Here is a 20584-nt window from a genome sequence, read left to right as displayed (position 1 = left end):
CCAAGCGACTTCTTTTTGTTCCTTCATCTAAAAATTGCACTCGGAGGACAAAGAGTTTCGTCAAATGAACAGACAATCAACATTGTGAACAATTATTTTGCACAGAAAAAAGCTGAGTACTATTTGGTCGGGTTATATAGATGGGGAAAATTGTGTAGAGTTACAAGGAAATTATGTTGAAAAATAAAAGAAGATTTTAAGAAAAAATGTTTTGTATCTTTGTTAGGTCGGAAACTTTTCAGACCACCCTCGTATAAATATGTAAAGTATATATTTTCTGCACTCTCAGCCTGAATTTAAAAAGTCATCTGAGAGGCAGATTTCCTCTTGGCTGAAACCTGAGATGCCTATTCACAGGCATCTATGTATATTCTGTACTAGATTATTTATTACAGTGTCAGTGGTAGGTTGTTAATAGATATTAGTAGGAAAGGTGTAGAAGACTCACCTGAGAGGTAGATTTCCTCTGAGCTGAGACCTGAGATGGGTCCACTTTGGTGATGGTGATGCCAGGAGGAAGCTTGAGACCATCCAGGTTGAAGTTGCTTGACTGTGTTTGACGTGATGACAGTCGATTGATGGCATTGTTGATCTGTATCGCTGTTGGACTTGTCAGTTTTGGGACAACATGAGGTGGTGGCGGTGGGACTGGGTTGTGGGAGGGTGTGAATACTGGAGCTGACACAGTCTTTAAGCTGGAACTGGATTCTTCTTTCTTTTTTGTATGACTATTTGTTACTACAGTCTTTTGGTTATTGGTTTCTTTTTTCACTTTACTGTTCACTTTACCCGAATGTCCCTGACCACTGTTGCTTTGATTCACTACACTGGAGCCACTCTGAATGTTTTTAGTTTTCACTCCACTAGGCTGTGATTGTTGCTTGGCTTTCGAATTACTTTTGGAATCCTTTGGCACCTGGCAAACTGAATAGAAAAGAACAATGATAATTTATAACTGGAAGAATTCCACTCCGTAATTAAATATTATTGCCAGTAGCAACATAATAGTTTTGTCATAGGACAAATGTCCGAAAATATTATTATAAACATTTTTTAGGATCAATACTTCATTCTATAGAGCAAAATTTATTGTTATACTACTGACATTACATCTTCCTTATAATCTACTCATTTTTTAAAAATTGAACAAATCATTTATCTTACAAAGAAAGCTCTTAATTAATTCCATTATTATAATGGTGATAAGAGGATTTACAAAGTAAAATTTGTATTGATAAAGTGAAAACGTGGTCTCTATGGGTGCAAAACCTACATGTGCATGTCTTTTAATGAGTAAAATTCAAAATACACTTTATTAAAAATGGCAATGATAAATAAATTCTTATTACATAAGGATTGTCCAATTCTAAGATAAGAGAAATTCCTTTTGTAAATATATCTCAAAGGTAAAAATACAAAATAAATATTTCGCTTATATAAAAGAAACAAATAGCTTACAATGGACTTTTTTGTTCTGTAATTTGTATTTAAATAGATTTATCCACCAAAACTTCTTGTTTGTTGAGCAAAAACAAAAACTATAATAAACAGTTATCAGCACTACACCCTGTTATCGTAATTATGGGCAATGGATTCCCTGGTAGATTTTCTCACCATAATTCTCCAATTCACAATCAATTTGATATTTATACTGTTTTTATAGTACTAATTTCAAGTGCCTTACATTTTTGGATACAAACAATTGTTTTCACATCTAAAGCCAACCTTTTCCCTCCAAAACTGAAGCTAAATATTTACTATTCAAATATTTGGTTTGGTAATATGATTTTTGGGAAATTGAATATTAAGGGGACCGGGTAGGTGAAATAAAAAAATTTATCATGTTATAAATAATTGACAATATCAATAATTGTATTGGTGGTTCACACAGACACACACTACGACAGCAAAGAAATCACAGGCGCATGCGCCAACTTTTACAACAGCTGCTATAGCTAAATATGTATTATTCTTTTCCGTATGTCTTCCACGTGTTACATTGTCGGTGTGCTTAATGTGTATATATTTGCTAATTAATAAACATTAACTTAATTATTAATCCTCTGACTATTTATTTACAACATATCAATTTTCTGTTTATATTTTTTTCTTGTAGCTTGGTTCTTTACGCACATTTTGATATACAACACATGATTATTTGGCTACTAGAAAGTAACAAAAAAAATTGTTTAGTCTATCCATACCCGTAAATTAAGTGATGTGTTTGCGTCAACTCAAAACACAGCAGAAGGTTTAGTTATAGTTGTGACAGGTCAAATTACGACATTTGAATATTCGCGGGGAATTGGCAGACTGTGACGTCAGTGAATCTGCAGACTGTGACGTCAGTGAATCACATGTTGTCGGAATTGAGATTTATTTAATTAATAACGGAGAAATATATTAAACTTTATACGGGAACAAATTTAATTAATTAAAATGAGTTATACATAACCAAAATTCGTGTTTTACAAAAGTACTAAATAAAATTACGCAGAAAAGCCAATTGTGGGATAAAATGACTTGCGTATTGATGACGTCAGAAAGCACATGTTTAAAAATTTAAATAAAAAAGCTTTAGAAAAATAATAAAAGAAAATAGAAAGACTTAAATTGATCAATTATAGTGAACGTGATAAATTTTGACAATTATAAGAAAAAGAATCAAATTATATTTAATCGTGAAGACGCTGATTTGAACGGGAGAGGGGATGAACATTGTGTGAACCGGTATGCGTAGTTTTTATACGGAGAATCCTTCTTCTTTGTCTGGACTTGAAGCAGTAAGGACGTCTACTCGTATAGATGAAATTTGAAACTGTACAATAGTGCATTGAAGTTGTAATTAGGGATGGGATGTTGTATTAGTGAACAAAATCAAAGCAAAGTGACTAGAATTAGACAATATAATATAAAATAAATTGACGTCAAAGTCATTTGCTTTGTCTTTCATTGAGTATCCCATCTACAAGGAAATGTGGTAAGTAAGATAATAAGCTTTAAATTAAAGAATATTACTTTCAAAACTTATTTGATTCAAAGTGATTGGTAAGAACAGTGAATATTTTGTGAACTTTATTATGATATAAACAATCATATTGAACTTTCAAAAGAGTAGTATTAAGTTTGAACCATTATTCAACCTACTTAAAAAACCTGAGATAATATAGACCCAGTGATAGTGATATATAATGTGTAGCCTACTTTCATTAATACAAACTACACTTTCAACAACACCACAGACATTGAAGTTTGATCGTTATTTAAATATCAACTTGGAACAATATGAGTTAGCCAACACGAAGCAAGTCGCACAACCAATGAGGGGCAGCACATTTTGAATACCGATTGTGAGAAAATTGGGACAACAAACGAGGGACTGGACTGTAGCAGAAGGGCGACCAAAGTGGATCGTAGCAGAATAGGCACAGCAACGGGGACTGTAGCAGAATGGCACAGCAACGTGGGGATCTTGAACAAAATGGCACAGCCAACGTCGTTGGGCAGATCTTGAACATAGTATGTGCTTCAGACATGTGGGACATTATTCTTTGTCAGGTTGGCTAACCTGTATATTCTGAGCAATTGGATGTCAGCTGTAAGTAAACAGTTCAGCTGACACTATTCTTGTGTTATTATTTGTTGTTATGGTTTCATATTTTTACTTTCATTCTTGACGGCTAAATGAAACTTATACAATAGTAAAGTGTTTTATTGTGCTTTTATTGTGATTATACAATGCCAAGGAGGCCCAGAAAAACAGTTAGGGTATTCAAGAAGCGAAGGAATGTATGTAAACCTTTGTTTAGAAAGGAAAATGAATCACCCTCAGGGAACAACATTTCTAGGCCTAGGCTAGAACCTGTAAGTAATAGGACTGTATTATCAGAGTTGGAAAGTGCTTCTAAAAAGAAACTAGGGAATTTGGATGACAAATATGATGTATACAATAAAGAAGAGAATGTAAATATTATTATAGATTTAGGTTTGTTGTCAAGTGCTTTATGTAAATTTTTAAAATGTTCTTCATGTGACTCGACAAACTATGTACTGAGAAACCCATTGAACATAGGACTTGCAAGTCAATTAGAACTATATTGTATGGACTGCATGAAATCTCACTCCTTTATGTCATCAGGTAAAATAGATTTACCTAAAACAAACCAATATGAAATAAATACAAGAATGGTTTATGGGTTGCGATCCATAGGTAAAGGCACTTCAGCAGCAAAAACCTTGTGCGGTATTTTAAATTTGCCTGCCCCTCCTACTAAGTTTATGGCATATGTAGAAATATTAGGAATCAGTGCTGAAGATGTATGCTTCAAAGGTATGAAAGAAGCTGTTGAACAAGCAGTCGACCTAAATGACGGAGTACGTGACATCCCTGTAGCCATCGATGGAACATGGCAAAAAAGGGGCTATAAGTCCCTAAATGGTGTTATCACCGCTACTAGTTTTGATTCTGGCCTTGTTATTGACCTAGCTATATTTTCTAAGCATTGTATACGCCCAAATAAGCTGTCTGGGGCACATGAACTAACATGTATAGCCAATTACAAGGGAGCAAGTAGAGGCATGGAGGTTGAAGGGGCAAGACAAATATTTAGTAGATCCGTGGGATCATATAATGTGCGCTACACACGGTACCTAGGTGACGGTGATTCAAAGGGATTTGGAGCTGTTGAGGAAATGTGTCCCTATGGTCCTGACTGTAAAATTAAAAAATTAGAATGCATAGGCCATATCCAGAAACGCATGGGCACGCGGTTACGAAGACTGAAAGCTGAAAACAAATCCGTAAAGCTCTCTGATGGCAAAGGCTTAGGAGGTAGAAACCGTTTATCTTCTACTGTCATAGACCAGTTGCAGACATACTATGGGCAAGCAATCAGGAAAAACAGCCATAGTGTGCAGGATATGAAGCAATCTATTTGGGCACTGTATTATCATAAGGTATCCACAGATGAAGATCCTAATCAAGGGTTATGTCCGGCAGGCACGGATAGTTGGTGTAAATATAATAAGTCCATTGCAACTGGAGAACATTACACTCATAGATCCAGTATCCCTAAGCCTATTATGGAGTTTATAAAGCCTGTTTTCAAGAGCTTATCAGATCCTACACTACTGGAAAGGTGCCTTCATGGGCATACTCAAAATCCTAATGAAAGCGTCAACCACGTCATTTGGTCAAGACTCCCTAAAACCGGGTTTGTGGGTTTGTAAACTCTTCACTTTGGGGTTTATGATGCTGTTGCTACCTTCAACTCTGGACAGATAACCAAGTGTCAAGTGCTTGCAAAGTGTGGAATCAGTGTGGGGAAAAATACAGTAGCAGCAATGAAACTAGCTGATAAGTGTAGGCTATTTGATTCGCTTCGAGCAGCATCTGAAATTAGTAAACAAGCAAGACAGAAGAAAAGATCGAGTAAAAGAAAGCTGGAAGACAAAGAAGAAGACTCAGATGACCCAAGTTATGGAGCTGGTCTGTTTTAAATCAATAAAGGTATGATTACATGTGTTTTTAAAAGTAGGCCTACTTTGATTTGCGATTCTCGCAAACACCATTTTTGAAACTTGGTGCACACTTTTCTCAGAAAGTACTACAGCTACATAGATGAAATTTTTACCACATGTTATATGCATATTGAACTACACTTTAAAGCTGGGATTTACTTTTTTCATTTTTATTTTTCAAGTTATAATTTTTTTCTTTGAAAAAAAAAAAAAAAAATCACAAAAAAGGCACTTTCGAAAAAAAATCATAACTTGAAAAATAAAAATGAAAAAGATAAATCCCTGCTTTAAAGTGTAGTTCAATATGCATATAACATGTGGTATAAATCTCATGTATGTAGCTTTAGTACTTTCTGAGAAAAGTGTGCACCAAATATGCAAATTTAACATGCGCAGCATAGGACCTACCCAGTCCCCTTAGTTCAACTTTCATCCTTATTACAATGTGAAGGTAAGTATTTTCAATCCAAAACCTTCATCTAAAAAAATGGATATGAACAAAAATATATATTATTTTCCCATTCGATCTTACGAAACTAGGAATGTATATTATATATAAATCAATGAGGTGTTTCCAAAAATGGCTAATCAACTAAAAGACTAATTTTAGTTTTACTTTATCACTGTAAGCCACCCATTCCATTATAAGATATGGAAGGGGTAATGGCAGTGGGAGTGTGTAAGGGGGAAGAATTGTGACTCAATTTTCTGATGGTACATGTAATTTTAAGGGGTTTCACATTTGTGGGGGGTGGAGAAGTGTAGTCAATAGATTTCAACATGTGACAAGACTCCTGGAATCTGGAATCAACATCCACCTGAAAAGATCCAAGACAGTCGGCGATGAAGAAGCTCAAAACGAACTCTCTACATCGTTTCAACATCAGAGACACCTGGACTACAAACAAATGTAATCAAGATGAAGAGGTATTTTCATTGTCTCATCAATTGTGTACCTGATGTCGAAACGATGTAGAGAGTTCGTTTTGAGCTTTTTCGTCGTCGACTGTTTTGGATCTCTTCAGATGGATGTTTGATTCCAGATTTCAGGAGTCAAATCTGTCACAGCGTTAGACTTCAGACACTGCACTAGGTGGAAGGTGAACTGGAGCTGAACTTAAAGTTCTTATTGAATCAATCCTTCTATGTTATGTGCAGAGAACTGGAATTATATTACCACAAATGGTTAATCTTACCTTGGCCATTGAGCAGTGTGTACAGCACTTTATCTTCATTGGGAGTGGCTCCACGCAATGTGATGGTGACTGTAGGTTCTGCACAGTTGGGCTCCATCACACGCTTGATGGTCACCATCTGTGGACCCTGCTCTTCTGTTTTCACTGCCAATGCCGCCAGAGCTTTCTTCTTCTTTTTTGCCTTCTTTGCTTCTTTCCTCTGCTGTTTCAACAGAGCACGTGCTGCCTCCTCCTCCTCTATCCTCCGCCTCTCTGCCTCCTCTTCTTCCCGCCTCTTCCTATCGATCTCCTCTTGCTGTAATCAATGCTCATAATTTAATAATTTATAATCATAAAGATTATAAGTAATACCCATACATTTAAAATTGAATATGAATGTAATGAATGTTTATTTTCACTAAGCATTACTTTTATGTAAAAATCATAAAATTGTATTTTTAGTTCAGTTTAATTTATTGTTATAAATGTAACAAAAATGAGCCATATGAAATTATGAGAATTTATTTCTGAGAAGTTCTTATTATTTATAAAGTTGTTTCAATTGAAAAATTAATTTATATATATATATATATATATATATATATATACACATAAATGTTTAGTACTTAATTTAGTTTGCAATTATTATAGTCTACAAAAGTAAAGTTTTTTAATTACAAACTTTATTAATGTAGCAAAAATGCAGGAAAACAAGAATGAACTATTGAAAACAATCATTAGTCTTATACAAGGGGTACCCAAAAGTTTCTAAAATAGCTCTGCTGTGGGCAGGGCTTTTGTTTTAAACTTCCATTTTGTGTCGGTAGCACAACTCATTGCCATTTGAGTGCTGCCTGGATCATTGTCCTGGCTTGTTCTGTTCTTCTGTAGTGGCAGTTTTTGCTGTTGTTTTGAGCTATTTTCTTTTTTAACAATGGCAAGTTTGAGTGTACAGTGTGCAGCTGTGAATTATGATTTTTGCCCAGTAGAAATACTGTTGAAACTGTTTTAATGTTGACTTACAAAGATGCTGCTATCGGGAAAACTTAAGTGTACAAGTAGTTTTCTAGATTTAAAAATGTTCAGGTAATTGAAGCAATTGTGCTTTCAAATCGTTGACATACCATTGCTCAAATGTTAGAGATTAGTGGGTTATCTTGGAGCTCGCTTTTTCTCTGAAGATCTGAAAATGAGAAAGGTCTCTGCCAAGTTTGTTTCTCAAGTTAAGACAGGCAATCAAAAAGGTCATCAAGTTGAAACATGTCATGATTTGAAAAGGCAGCTTGAAACCAATCCTGATTTTCCATCTAAGGCTATTACTGGCAATGAGTTATGGTGCTATGATTATGACCCAGCAACATCAAGCCAATGAAAGATGGCATTGTCACCACGTCAAAAAAAATATTCTATTTATTATATTATTATTATTTAAATACATTTTTTGCTACTCTCTCTTATATACATGGGTGCTGAAAATTATTAAAACAGTCTAATATTTTATGTACTCATAAACATACAAACGTAAAATTTTGAACAGTGACATATGGCATTAAAATCTAACTTTTTGAAGTAAACAGTAGCTCTTCACCACCACCACCTCAGGGAGATGGCTCATAAGGACTCAGTGGAAAATCTTAAATGTTGGCATAGGATAATGTGCACAGAAATTTAAAGGTCTTAATTAGTAGAACATCATGCCGCAAATTACACTTCAAATGGTTAATCCTAAACAAAATGGCGGAGCTCAAAAGTTTCAATACTGATCTTTTGTGCAAATTCAAGCATGGCCTAATTTTATTGTAAACATATCAGATGAAGCTACAAAACTTCACACATGATTACTGTACACAAACACCTACTTTAAGATGTATTCACTGTCCTGCTATTCTTCTATGGAAACGGTCCTCAGGAGTCAATAGAAAATTGTTAATGTAAGCATAGGTTGATATGCTTATCATTTTAAAGGGCTAGTCAAGCAAATAAGTATGCCACCAACTGCACTTCAAAACCTTTATCTGTTACAAAATGGTGGTGGTTCTAATATTTAAAAGAAAACTGTAAATTCAACAGAAAATTCAGAAAGTTGTTTTAATTAGTTTAATTTCATATTAACAATTTTTAGTGGTTAGTAACAAGTAGAGTTTAGTAACGGCTTGTGCCACCATATCGTTCAGGATTTTAGGTCTAATTATGTTCTACTAATTAAGACCTTTAAAATGGTATGCACATCGACCTATGCTTACATTTAAGATTTTCTATTGATTCCTTATGGGCCATTCCCCTGAGATGGTGAAATGCTACTGATTGCATCAAAAAGTTGAAATTTATGCCCTATATCACTCTACAAAGTTTTATGTTTGTATTTTTACGAGAACAGAAATATTAGATAGTTTCAAGACTTTTCAGCACCCAAATATATATAGGTTACAAAGAATGGGTGAGCTCTTTGATTCATGATCCAGCCAGTTACGGCGAGTCCGGGCTGAACAAATCCTCATATTAATATATTAATTTCATTCATGTGCGAGTTTTGGCACTATCTTTGCAAAAATTTCTATGTTCAAATTCTCTTGTGGATGTTTATTTATTAATATTTCGCTAGTCAGACAATGCAAAAATTCTAAGGTGTCAGTCAGACATAGTATGTGGAGACGGCTGAAATTCGTGTTACTAAGAGAGGTGAAGGGAACTTTCTTACACATATTATCATCTGTTGATTCATGCTCCTCCTTGAAGAGAAAATTTTTGGATGATTTCCCAGACTTTACTACCAGATTTCACTAAAAATAGAATCATAATTCATTGCTTGTAATTATGTGTCTTTATTTTCACAACACCACAAACAAGTAACTCACAGAAAGTGGATATAAAACATAAACCAAAGATGCTATTGACTTCAGATTTTGATTGGTAGCTCCCCTCTTATCACAAATATGATAACAAATTAAGTATTGCCAGTTCCGAAGTTAAATCTAAATTCCTCAACTGATACACCTTGTAATTCTCCTTTCTAAAATGACGTGAGTTTTGTAAAATTCTTCCCTAGATCGTATTTACAATCTTCATTAGGGTGTTCAAAATACATTTTCATTATAAACATTAAAGTACACATTGGAATTGTTTTCTTTTTTGTTTAGCCTTATTTTGAAAATTTACACAAATGTATATTGTTTTTTATCATTAACATTCTGTTTTGCATCACTTTCATATTTATTCCCTTCTTCACTTCAGTCTTCTTGTTGTTTCCAAAACATGTGTTTTTAAATATAGGGTCAAGCTAAGCTATGGATGATATTAGCTAGTTTTTCACAGCTCAAGTCGAGTTTGAACACACACTACCAGATTTACATTTTAATGATTGCCATATATTGTTATTTTAATTTAAACTATGAACAAACCTCTAACAAGTATAATTATCATCAAAACTACTATTTTTCTGCAGAGACTTTTTCATTACATCAAACAAGTTTCACATAGTCATTCAAAACATCCCATTGATCACTGTATAGTAGCTCATGCACTATATAAATAAGTGTTACTGAGAAAGCCTCCTTTATCTCTTACAAAGTCACGCTGAACAGTTATTACAGACTCACACTGTGAAAAACGTAGAACACAAACCCCTTTTTGTGGTGCAGACACCATTTTCACTAGAAATGAAGTAGGCGTTCACTCAAGCGCACTGCTGCTACCTAGCGGGAACCATGTAAAACTTTAAAAGATACTCTTTTGAACAGTACGTTGTTGGCGCATTTAGCTCAACAAACAGAATAGTTATGATTTTAATAAACCGGATGATTCTTTTTGATACAATCTGTATTTAACTTGAAAAGCAAAGAGTTCCATCTTGTTTGAATGGAAGCAATAGCCTAATATTCCTAACTTGTAATGACTCTGCATTGTCGTGCAAACAAATTTCCATTTAATCAATTTGGAGCCTCTTTCACAGGTAAACCACTGTCAAAAGGAAATGACAAACACTGTCTCTGAATTTTGCAATCACATTCGTTTACTATCCCAGATGCAGTCACTTTGCGTAGTTCCCACATTCATAACAGTTATTTTCATTTATCTGGTGGTTTAGACAATGCTGATTGATCCTCATGCAAAAGTGAAACAATGTTATATAAAGTAATCTTTTGGGATCCATTTGTTCTCCACCAGGCCCAATAATTTCAAGTAATTATGCCTGTATTTCAATATTCCTTATGTAAATTGCACTATAAACCAATAAATTGTAATAAACTCTTGTTTTTTTTTCAAGGAAGAACCTCGTACTATTGTTTTAAAAAGTAAAGCAAAATATTTTTTTTTTAGAAAAAGCCAATTCCCTTTTATGCCTTATTCTACCTGTCCTCATAGGCCACTGGCCTTATCAAACAGAATAAGGGGGAGAGTCGATACAGTAAAAGGTCGATGGTAGTGATAACAAGTGCTTCGATCACAGACAGGATTCAAACCTGCGCCGTCTCTTAACTCAGACTCAAAGTCCATTGCTTAGGCCGCTCGGCCATTGGCACTCCCATTATATTCATTATTTTTTAAATTTAAAATAAAGTAGAAATACATTTTTGTTCAGGTTTTTAAACTACTTATTTCTATCTGAGTAAAAACTGAAAGGAAGTAACCATCAAAGGTATTAGTCATGTTCTTAATACCTACACAATTAAGTCCATGGCTTAGAAAACATGTCATTTTAAAATAAAAAAAAGTATATTGTAGGCCTGGGTAGCCTAGTTTTCATCTATATCACGAACAATTAAACATTTTTGTTCTCATAATTAGCAACATAAGGATCAATATCATCATTGTTACTATCAAAATAAACAGTGCATCCTCAATGTCTTCATCGCGCAAAACAATATATGTGGTTTCTGTAACACTGCCGCCTCGGCTTGTTGACGCCATTTCAGTTGAAAATGAAAACTCACTTTATATGTTTATTTGTTGATAACTAAATAATCATAATACATCTGTATCTGTTCCTAAAATATTTAATACAATTGTTTAACCAAACAGCAAGAAGCGCTACAATTTGTTGGTTAGCTGAAAACTATGCATCGTAATAATATCAAAGTGAAATCATAGAGGAAGGTAACTTGTGACTGGTTAATAAAACCCTTTCAAAAGATTTACAGAGATATCTCATTGATAAAATATGAGTTCAAATGACTTTTTTGGTAAGACATTCACGTTGCAACAGATGTCGAACTGAGTCCGGCCTTGGACCAGAATGGCGGAGATAGTGATGTTGGACTGAGTTCGCCTATGGACCTTGAAAGGTTAATAATCTTCAAAGGTTAAAATATTTACAGCAAATACACAGAAGTATAAAGCTGAAAAATTACAGATTAATTCATATAAGCGAAAGTAAAGAGATAATCCTACCTTTTTTTGTTTCTGTCTCGCTTTTTTAGCAGCCTTTTTCTCATCTTTACACTTCTGAGATGGGTTGCCCTCGATGAAGTCTAGTAAGTCTTCTAGATCTCTAGGATCCTTGGGTGTTTCAACTTCTCCATTGACAGGACAACCTGCTGCATTACCTGTAATAAATTCATGCATCAGCAACCGGACTGCCCTCAACATATACAAATTTTGTCTGAAAGTATCCACCTCCCTTTAGTGGGTGATTATTACGAGCCCAACCGCCCCAGATACCCAAGGGAATGGAGAGAGAATCATACCCTGCATTCTGCCCAGTCTGTGAGTTACAGCGCCCTGTTTGTATGTTATTACATGTCCTTTTGTAGCATTGGCCATTTTGCTTCAGAAATAATCTCTATGATACACAAAATTTTTTATATTTTCCATTTCCTCCATCCTTAAATGATTTTCAGCTTTTCATTTACAGCCAATATCTTTGGAAGTATTCAATATAGAATTATGATCTTTAAAAATGTATTTACCAAACATTAAATTCTCTACAAATAATGTTATGTTACAAGGTGTGATAAAAAATGTGGTGAATAATTTGTTATTTGAAAAAATAATAAACTTATATAAAATTCAATTTAATCTCCTTCAAAGTGTCCTTTGCTGGCAATGTACTTCTTTCAACGTTTAATCCATGACTGTAAACATTTTTACATTTTTAGAAGGCTTCTTTCTGAAAGGCTTTTAGTTCATGGCTCTCTCAATGTCAGGAAGTGTCAAAACCTTTTCATTTAAGCAGTTTTAATTTTTGGAGTCAGAAGTTGGATGGTGCTAAATCGGGTGAATATAGCAGATATGGACAGACAGGAACCCTTTTTGTGGCCAAAGACTTGCAATTGAAAATCGAGATGTGACACAGTGCATTGTCGTGATAAAGAACAAAGCCGTTCAACCCATTTTTCTGGTCTCTTTCTTAGCATGTTGTTTCGCAAACGTTGCAGTACGCCCTTATATGAGTAAAATTCAGAGTTCACAATTGTCCCTCTTGGAACAACCTCTGATCGCACTGTGCCCTCACAATCGAAAAAAAAAACAAAAAAAACAATAAACATGACCTTGTTGTTCAATTTTTTACTGAGACATGTCTTTTTAGAGTGAGGAGATGTACTGGCCTTCCATGGAAACTCTGCATTTTGGTCTCAGGGTCATATCCATAGACCCAACTATCATCTCCAGTTATAATTTTTGCCATAAAGTCCGGATCTGCTTGAAGACGATCCTTCAATCCTTCAACTCTGTGCAGACTGACACATGACTTTCCTTCTGTTCATCACTCAAAAGTCTAGGAACAAATTTTGCACTCACTCGTCTCGTTTGCAAGTTATTGGTTAAAATGCTTTGAACGGAATCGTATGAGATGTTAAGATGTTTCGATAGCTCTTGAATAGGCAATTGACTGACAAGCTCCAACGTGTTGAAACCTGTCGCTGCCTATCCTAACAGATCATGCTGCTAAGGAAATTACATCATATGGGTGTAACTTATTTTTCTAAATTAACAAGTTTTTATGATAAATACTAAAATGTTTACCTTTATGAGTTTTCAAGTTCCTTTCTTCTATTTTTTGGTGTGTGTGACATTTTTATTTTGCACAACTTAACAACATTTTTTAAATAACAGTTTTTTTAACACAATTTATAAGCTTTCCAGGAATAATAATTCCAGACGAATAAAATTTTTTAAAGTTTGATGTTCTATTGAGTTTAAAAAGCACCTAGAGAGTAAATGAAACTAGCACCACACTGTCCAACATTGCGTAGTCTGATCTGCCACAACCTTTGCAAATGTGAGTTACTTAGTTTAGCTCGATTTCACCTTCCACATAGTTCAGCATCTAATATCTGATACTTACAGACTTGACTGGAGTCTACGTCCATCTGAAGAGATCCAGCAAAACCGAATCCGTAGAGTACCTTGGCTGTACTAGTTAGCACTTACATGATCTGTATCCTTGACTGCATCACTAGGGTACTGATATAGGGAGCCGAGCCCAATAGTTCAATGGGCAGTAATGAAGACACTCAAAATGTTTTCTTGGTAGCACAATGAATTGTTAGTTGTTTTCATGGTTAATTATTTCTACGTTATAGTCTCCTAGGCTAAAATAGAGCTATGTCTGGTTTGCTCAGCAGCCATCCAGTTTAATAGCAGCATTTACACTGGATCGCTGCTGGGTAAACCAGACACAGCAGCCTGCTTGTCCAAAAAGATGATTATAAACCAAATGTGACTTTAAAGAGTTGTAGGGGAATGCAAGAGGAACAGGGGTGGAAGATTTTTGGTCAAACACTCGTCTTACATGGTAATGGTAGGTGGGAGAAAATTTAACTTTTTAATAATCTTTTTCTCTAAAACCACAAATTGATAGGACTCACCCTGCTGCAACTGACCTGTGACTGGGACTGCCGGTGCTGCAGTCGGTGTGGTAGTAGGAGGAGGGGCAGTTGGTGAAGACTTGCACTTTGCTTTCTTCTTGGTTAGTAGCAGTCTCAGTCTCTCCCGCATCTCAGTGTAGTTGCGACTCACCGGAGCCACCGACGGCTGGAACGTGAATAAGTAGGCTATAGTATTATTAATTTGTCCTTCCTGTATCTGATATGTTTTATTCAACAAGGTACAGTATCACATTTACATTATTTGTAAAATGAGTACATTTCCCGTTCTTTTCTCAATACAGAAAATTCAAGCACAAATCCAGATTTCCCAAAATTCCGACAAGTAGCCAGCTCGTTGTAAATATTTGATATTTCAACATTAGTTAAGAAAGTTTTAATACTTGTACAGTAAGAAACTTGTACTGTACATCTGTTTGTGTACAGTGCTACACGTCTGTTGCATTTATGCACAGATGCCACTTACTCGACAGGAAGCAAATATATGATATCTTATTTGTATAGCTTCAAAATTTTTGTAACAGTTCATAATTTTGTCTAAAATATATTATGTTTATATTTTTATCATTACAGGAGTGTTTTTAAAGTTTTCAAACATTTTAAGTTTAAAATAAGTTTTATAAGCAATACAAATATATGTCAATATTTTTGCAGATTAAAAGACATATATTCTGGAAGGTCATATTATAATCTATCAAACTATCATATCCTGTATTTTGTAAATTCTTTCACAATATAGATATGTACACCTAAATATAAATAAGTTGTTGAAATGAAAGCCGCATGTTCTGGAAGCTCATTTTAAAATCTCTCAAATAACAATGAATTTGAATGAAGGGGGAGGGTGATAGATCAGATACATACCACGCCATGACCAAACACCTCGCAATAACAGCAATCACAGTGCCGGGAGTCTCCTCGTTGTGTTGATGAAGATCTGTCGGAACAGCTGTCTTCGGGACTCGTTTCATCATCGTGGTCGTGTCCATCTAAAACAATGCCAATTAGATTTATTTACAATCTTGAAATGCTTCTTGTTAATTTGAAAAATTGGTTGGTTCAACATTTAGCAAACCTCTTCGACCCATGAAACTCTACATCTAAATCGATGTTGAAAATGGTAAACATTTTTGTGTTGCTATTCGGGCCATATCAGTGTTTTCTGTGGGGCCAATGTAAAGGCCCCAAGTTTGGTGTATATTTAACCTTGTTTAATTAGGAATAAACAATTCTCTTTGAAAGAAAATAATCTTTCTTATTATATTATACAGCATTTGTTTCATATTTGTCTAAAGTATTTTACTTGGAATAAAATTATTATTAGGATTTTATATTATTTGTTATAGTTTAATATTCCTTGAAAACATTTTTGACAGTAAACTCTATATCTCAAATACTCCATTTTGTTACAAAAATCTCAATATTTTAACAAGACAATTAAATTTAGGCAGTAGTAGTGTGAAAATTAATCAATTAATTTTATTGATAAAACAACATTTAGGAAATTGCCTATTTATTTTATGTAACATGTTCACATGATAATTGTAAAATAATTTAGTTATTACTTTTTTACTATAACAAAAGTTATTAAAGTAAAGAAATAAACATTAATTACACTTAACTTATAACTTGTGTAATTCAAAATGAAGTAAAGGGATCAAACAACACATGACCAGTGTTAGCTGAACTTAACTGACAAGACTTTATGTATTAATTTTCCCTCCTCCAGTACTCTCATTCATTATTTCCTCTAAAAATTTCTTCTCTGCTTTTGTATTGTTCTTTAAATTTGATTTCTGTGGCACTGGCATGCAAGTTGGAAAGCAAATGCATAGTCAAGAAAATCAGTGGTACGATGTGGGTCGTTTCAACTTGAACTGCCTCATTGTAACACTCTGTTACTGATTTTCTCCTAAGTTTTCCAAAAGTATCAAAACTCCTTGAGAATTTACAGTTTTCCCTGAGCGCAGCAACTCAGTTTCATTCCAGGTTAGGAAAAGTATTAGAAATACCACACTTCTATACAGTTACAAGAGAAATCCTGACAATTGAAGATGTTCAAACAGTAACTAACGATTTATCTATAGAAATCAAAATCACTGTAGATACTGAGATCATTTCATTCCAGATAAGGGAAATTGACATAAATACATATCACCATTAAATATTCATGTTTGGTGTTATTTTAATATTTCAATAATTTTGTTAATAATTAAACACCCAACCCTTCAAATGTTTACTTTTAAAATGACAATTGATGAAACCTCAAAAAGCAAGAACTAAGACAAAACTTTACATTTTAGGTAGCACCTAACTAATAGTGACAGAACTTACGACAAGCAGGTTTACGTTCTCCGTGGTTGTGGCAGGTGGGAGGTACCACATCTGGCAAAGTTTGGTGTAGCCGTGGTGCAGGTGTCTGGGTGGTAGTGTGTCGGTGGGGCTTCGTAGTAGCACTTCCCTTCAACTCATCTATTGGACAATTGAGATTTTATACTTTTTTAATTGATACACAATAGAACACAGTTTTTTAAGGCATCAGAACATTTCACTATTGGTATTTTACTTCCCACAGTCTGCACACAGTAAACTGATAGTTCAAGAAGGCAAAAACCCATTATTTTGACCACACTTGGTCTTCAGCTGCTTAAATTAAAATAAACTAATTTAGTCATAGTAAACTAACTTACTTTTGGCTGGTTGAGCAGGTGGAGGAACTGGTGTGATTGTGATAGGCGGCGGAGGCTCAGAGCGTTTGGGTGGGGGGATAGGTGGTGTGGTCGGCCTGAGCGTGGGTACTGCCTTCGCCTCTCCTACCTGTACTGGCTACAACAATCACAACCTCAGAATCAGATAATATTACACTGGATAACATTCTCCAAGATACAAATAACAATCTAAAGTGGATTATTGGTTTCAATCTAGAATTGGCCATTACATTAGTCTACAAAATCCACATATAGTTATGGGCCAATTCCAAAACAATGTAATCTAATTCCAAAATTGTGCTCTAAATTCTAGGTTTCTGTAAATATTAACTGTATATTATTAACAACTAATAACTAAAGAATTTTGATAGGATAAACAGCATGATTTCCTTTACTAGACTGGAAGAATATCCTCTTCTTTGTTTTAGAGACATTAAAAAGAAAACACTCGATGAAGAAGATGCATATCTTTCCATTCTGGTAAAAGTAAGCCTGCTCTTACTATCCTGTTGAAGGTGACGAATGTCCTAGATGTTACAGAACATCAACAATCAATGGAAATGTGAAAGAAATAATTACAAACAATTGCCGAATTACAATAAGAGAAATCGTTGATATAAGAGTTCAGCATTTCTTGTATTGTCATGGTGTATTGTGATGAATGTATGCTTAGATTGTCTTATTAAATACAATGTTACTTCTTCAATGCTAAGTTAAATGACAGTAAAAATCTTCAAGAACAAGGATAAAAATTTCAAGCTGATAATATAACAAGTTCTAGCTGATGTTAGGCCACAGCTTTGTGTCAAACTTCTATTAACCCTTTAAGGACCAACATACAAATAGTGTATATAAAAATTATGAAATGTTATATTTTGACATGTTATATGTATGTTTACTATATCTATATTGTGGTCATATAAATTTATGTGGCGAATAAATCTAGGATTCCAATTCTATACATGGAGAATACCAGAAGGGAGAAGTTACCTGTTTATGGTCTATTGAGTCCAAATGCTTATTGTTGGACAGGAGCGAGGAATGTATGTTGTACAAATGGGGGTACACGTTTGCCACATTGTCTCCCACTACTGCAAACATACAACAGTTTATATTTGTACCTGCACACATTAGTACTGTAATAAAGGAGGTATTAGATTTTTCATAGGGAATAACAAGATATTATTGTAATGAGATGATGAGATTACAACTGTAAAGTGAGTTATCTTGTTTTCCAATAGCCTTGATGTCGTGTCCTGTTAAAAATTTGTGTGTGATAGAACTTTCAAATATTGTTTTGTTTTTTATTTATATATTAATTGTGTTTTATACTGAGTTAGTAAACTTTAAAATCTATGATAACTCCAGATGGATTATCTTAGTTTTTTATAAATCTTGATGCCAGAAGATTACTTACTAGAAGTAAGTACTTACATTATTTTATACATATGTTCATAACATCAACAATTATTAATTTGTTAGATTGTTACACTAAAGCTACACATAACCCATATTGATACACACCCAGTACATTGATCAGCTGATCAGAGTTTGGCCAGCATAATTATTCATTTATTATTATTGTTGTTTACTTCTGACTTTTTGAAAATCATTGAATTGAAAACTTTGATTAGCTGAAGCTTGATGGCAACATGAGGGAGAACATTCAACACTTGGAAGATGTTCAGCAACTATTCCTTAGCAACCAGGCTCTGTGACAAGTACCACTCTGTTCAAGAAGTTTCAATGATGAGCATCATTGGCGATAAGGCCAGTAGGATAATTTACAGGTTGATGGATGAACCTGAGACAACAGTGAATGAGGTGCTACGTGTGCTGGAACAGAAAATAACTCCAGAGTTGAATATTAGATACAAAAGGTACTTGTTTAATTCAACCAAACAGGAGATGGAAGAGACATACCAGGAGTACTTCATGAGGCTCATGACTCTTGTAAAGCTGTGTGACTTAAAGGAAATGGAGGATAAGCTCATGTTAGATCAAATCGTTTGTCAATAAAGAACAAAACATCAGATATCAACAGCAGCCCTCCTCAAATTCTATGACCCAACCAAACCATTAACAATCCAAACAGTTGTTTCATCTTTTGCCCTCGGCTGTACACTTTTTCAAGAGAGGGACCAGTCAAATATGCATCGAAAACTTATCAAGCTCACAAAGAAATCATACCCAGTTTGAAAAAGAGATGCTTGCAATCATGTTTGCCTGCAATCGGTTTGATCAATATTTTTATGGTAGATCCGGCATAATTGTGGAAACCGATCACAGTCCATTGATCAGTAATTTTATTAACCCTTTGACGCCGGTGCTATTTGACGTGTGCTGTGTCCGAGTGGCGGTGTGCGCGAGACCTGCCTGCCCTCGCTGGGCGGTGGGATTTCACTCAAATCTCATGTCCCACACATCGTTCTAGTTACTTGCCTCTAACTTTCTTACTTTTTATTCAATTGGTTCCAAGTAAAGTTTTTATTTTGTAAAACTAAATTCCTTTTATTTTGAGTTAATCTAATGAATTTTCTCTCAGTTAATGTCTGTGTTTTACATTAATTTAGTTTGGAAAACTTGTGTTTCATTACATTTTATGCATGTTTTGTGGTAAAAAAACATAGAATGAAGCTGTTTTCAAATAGTTATCAAGTATGCCGGGACAGACGCTGTCCCACGCGCTTCTCGGCCACTCATCACGAGTGGGACAGATGCTGTCCCGGTCGACCTCAAAGGTTTAAACCACTGATGAAATGTCCAAAAAGACTTCAGAACACGATCATGACTCTCCAGTGATACAGCATCATGGTAAAGTACAAGCAAGGAAAGAATATATATCTGGCCGATACTTTATCTCAAGCACCAAATAATTTAGAAAATCAAGAAAAACAGTTTGATGACTACAAAATTAACCGTCACTTAAATCAGTTTGAATAGACCAGTACAATTTAAGAACTTGCAACAGGAGTTTATTATGACCATGTAAAAACAGTAAAACTGAGTGACACATCCATTAAGAAGATCATGGAGGAAACAGCCAAAGATAAGCAGATCCAGAATTTGACCAAACAGATCTCAGATGGCTGGCCGCAAAAAAGAAGAGAGTTCCACTAAGTTTAGTGTGTTTCTGAAATTACAGAATGGACTTGGTGCTTGAAGAGGGAGTGGTTCTCAAAGGTAAGCAAATCTTGAGTACCAAAGTGTTAACAAAAGAGTTGAGGAAAATTCAGAGTGGTCATTTAGGCATAGAGTCAACAAAAAAGCTTACCAAAGAATGAGTGTTATTGGCAAAAATGTTATCTAAAATTGACGGCACGGTAAGAAGTTGTGACATCTGTGCTATATTTGC

General features: G+C 34.6%; 1 protein-coding gene across 3 annotated transcripts in view; it reads right to left on the bottom strand.

Moving 5' to 3' along the window:
• LOC124370714 (protein FAM193A-like) overlaps nt 1–20584 on the bottom strand; it is a 60406-nt gene that overhangs the window by 8613 nt on the left and 31209 nt on the right. For 2 of the 3 annotated variants that reach the window (XM_046829016.1, XM_046829021.1), the window contains exons 11-18: nt 18220–18320; nt 17212–17347; nt 16856–16993; nt 15386–15510; nt 14504–14669; nt 12084–12238; nt 6717–7011; nt 449–924 (exon numbers count right to left, since the gene is read on the bottom strand). In XM_046829016.1, coding sequence (XP_046684972.1) covers nt 449–924; nt 6717–7011; nt 12084–12238; nt 14504–14669; nt 15386–15510; nt 16856–16993; nt 17212–17347; nt 18220–18320 — 1592 coding nt within the window. The remainder of the gene's footprint in view (nt 1–448; nt 925–6716; nt 7012–12083; nt 12239–14503; nt 14670–15385; nt 15511–16855; nt 16994–17211; nt 17348–18219; nt 18321–20584) is intronic. The other variant, XM_046829026.1, reaches the window with a different exon arrangement.

This window comes from Homalodisca vitripennis, chromosome 1 (genome assembly GCF_021130785.1).
Source record: "Homalodisca vitripennis isolate AUS2020 chromosome 1, UT_GWSS_2.1, whole genome shotgun sequence".
NCBI lineage: Eukaryota > Metazoa > Arthropoda > Insecta > Hemiptera > Cicadellidae > Homalodisca > Homalodisca vitripennis.
The sequence above is the reverse complement of the archived record's forward strand: the minus strand, read 5'-3'. Positions and strand labels throughout refer to the sequence as shown.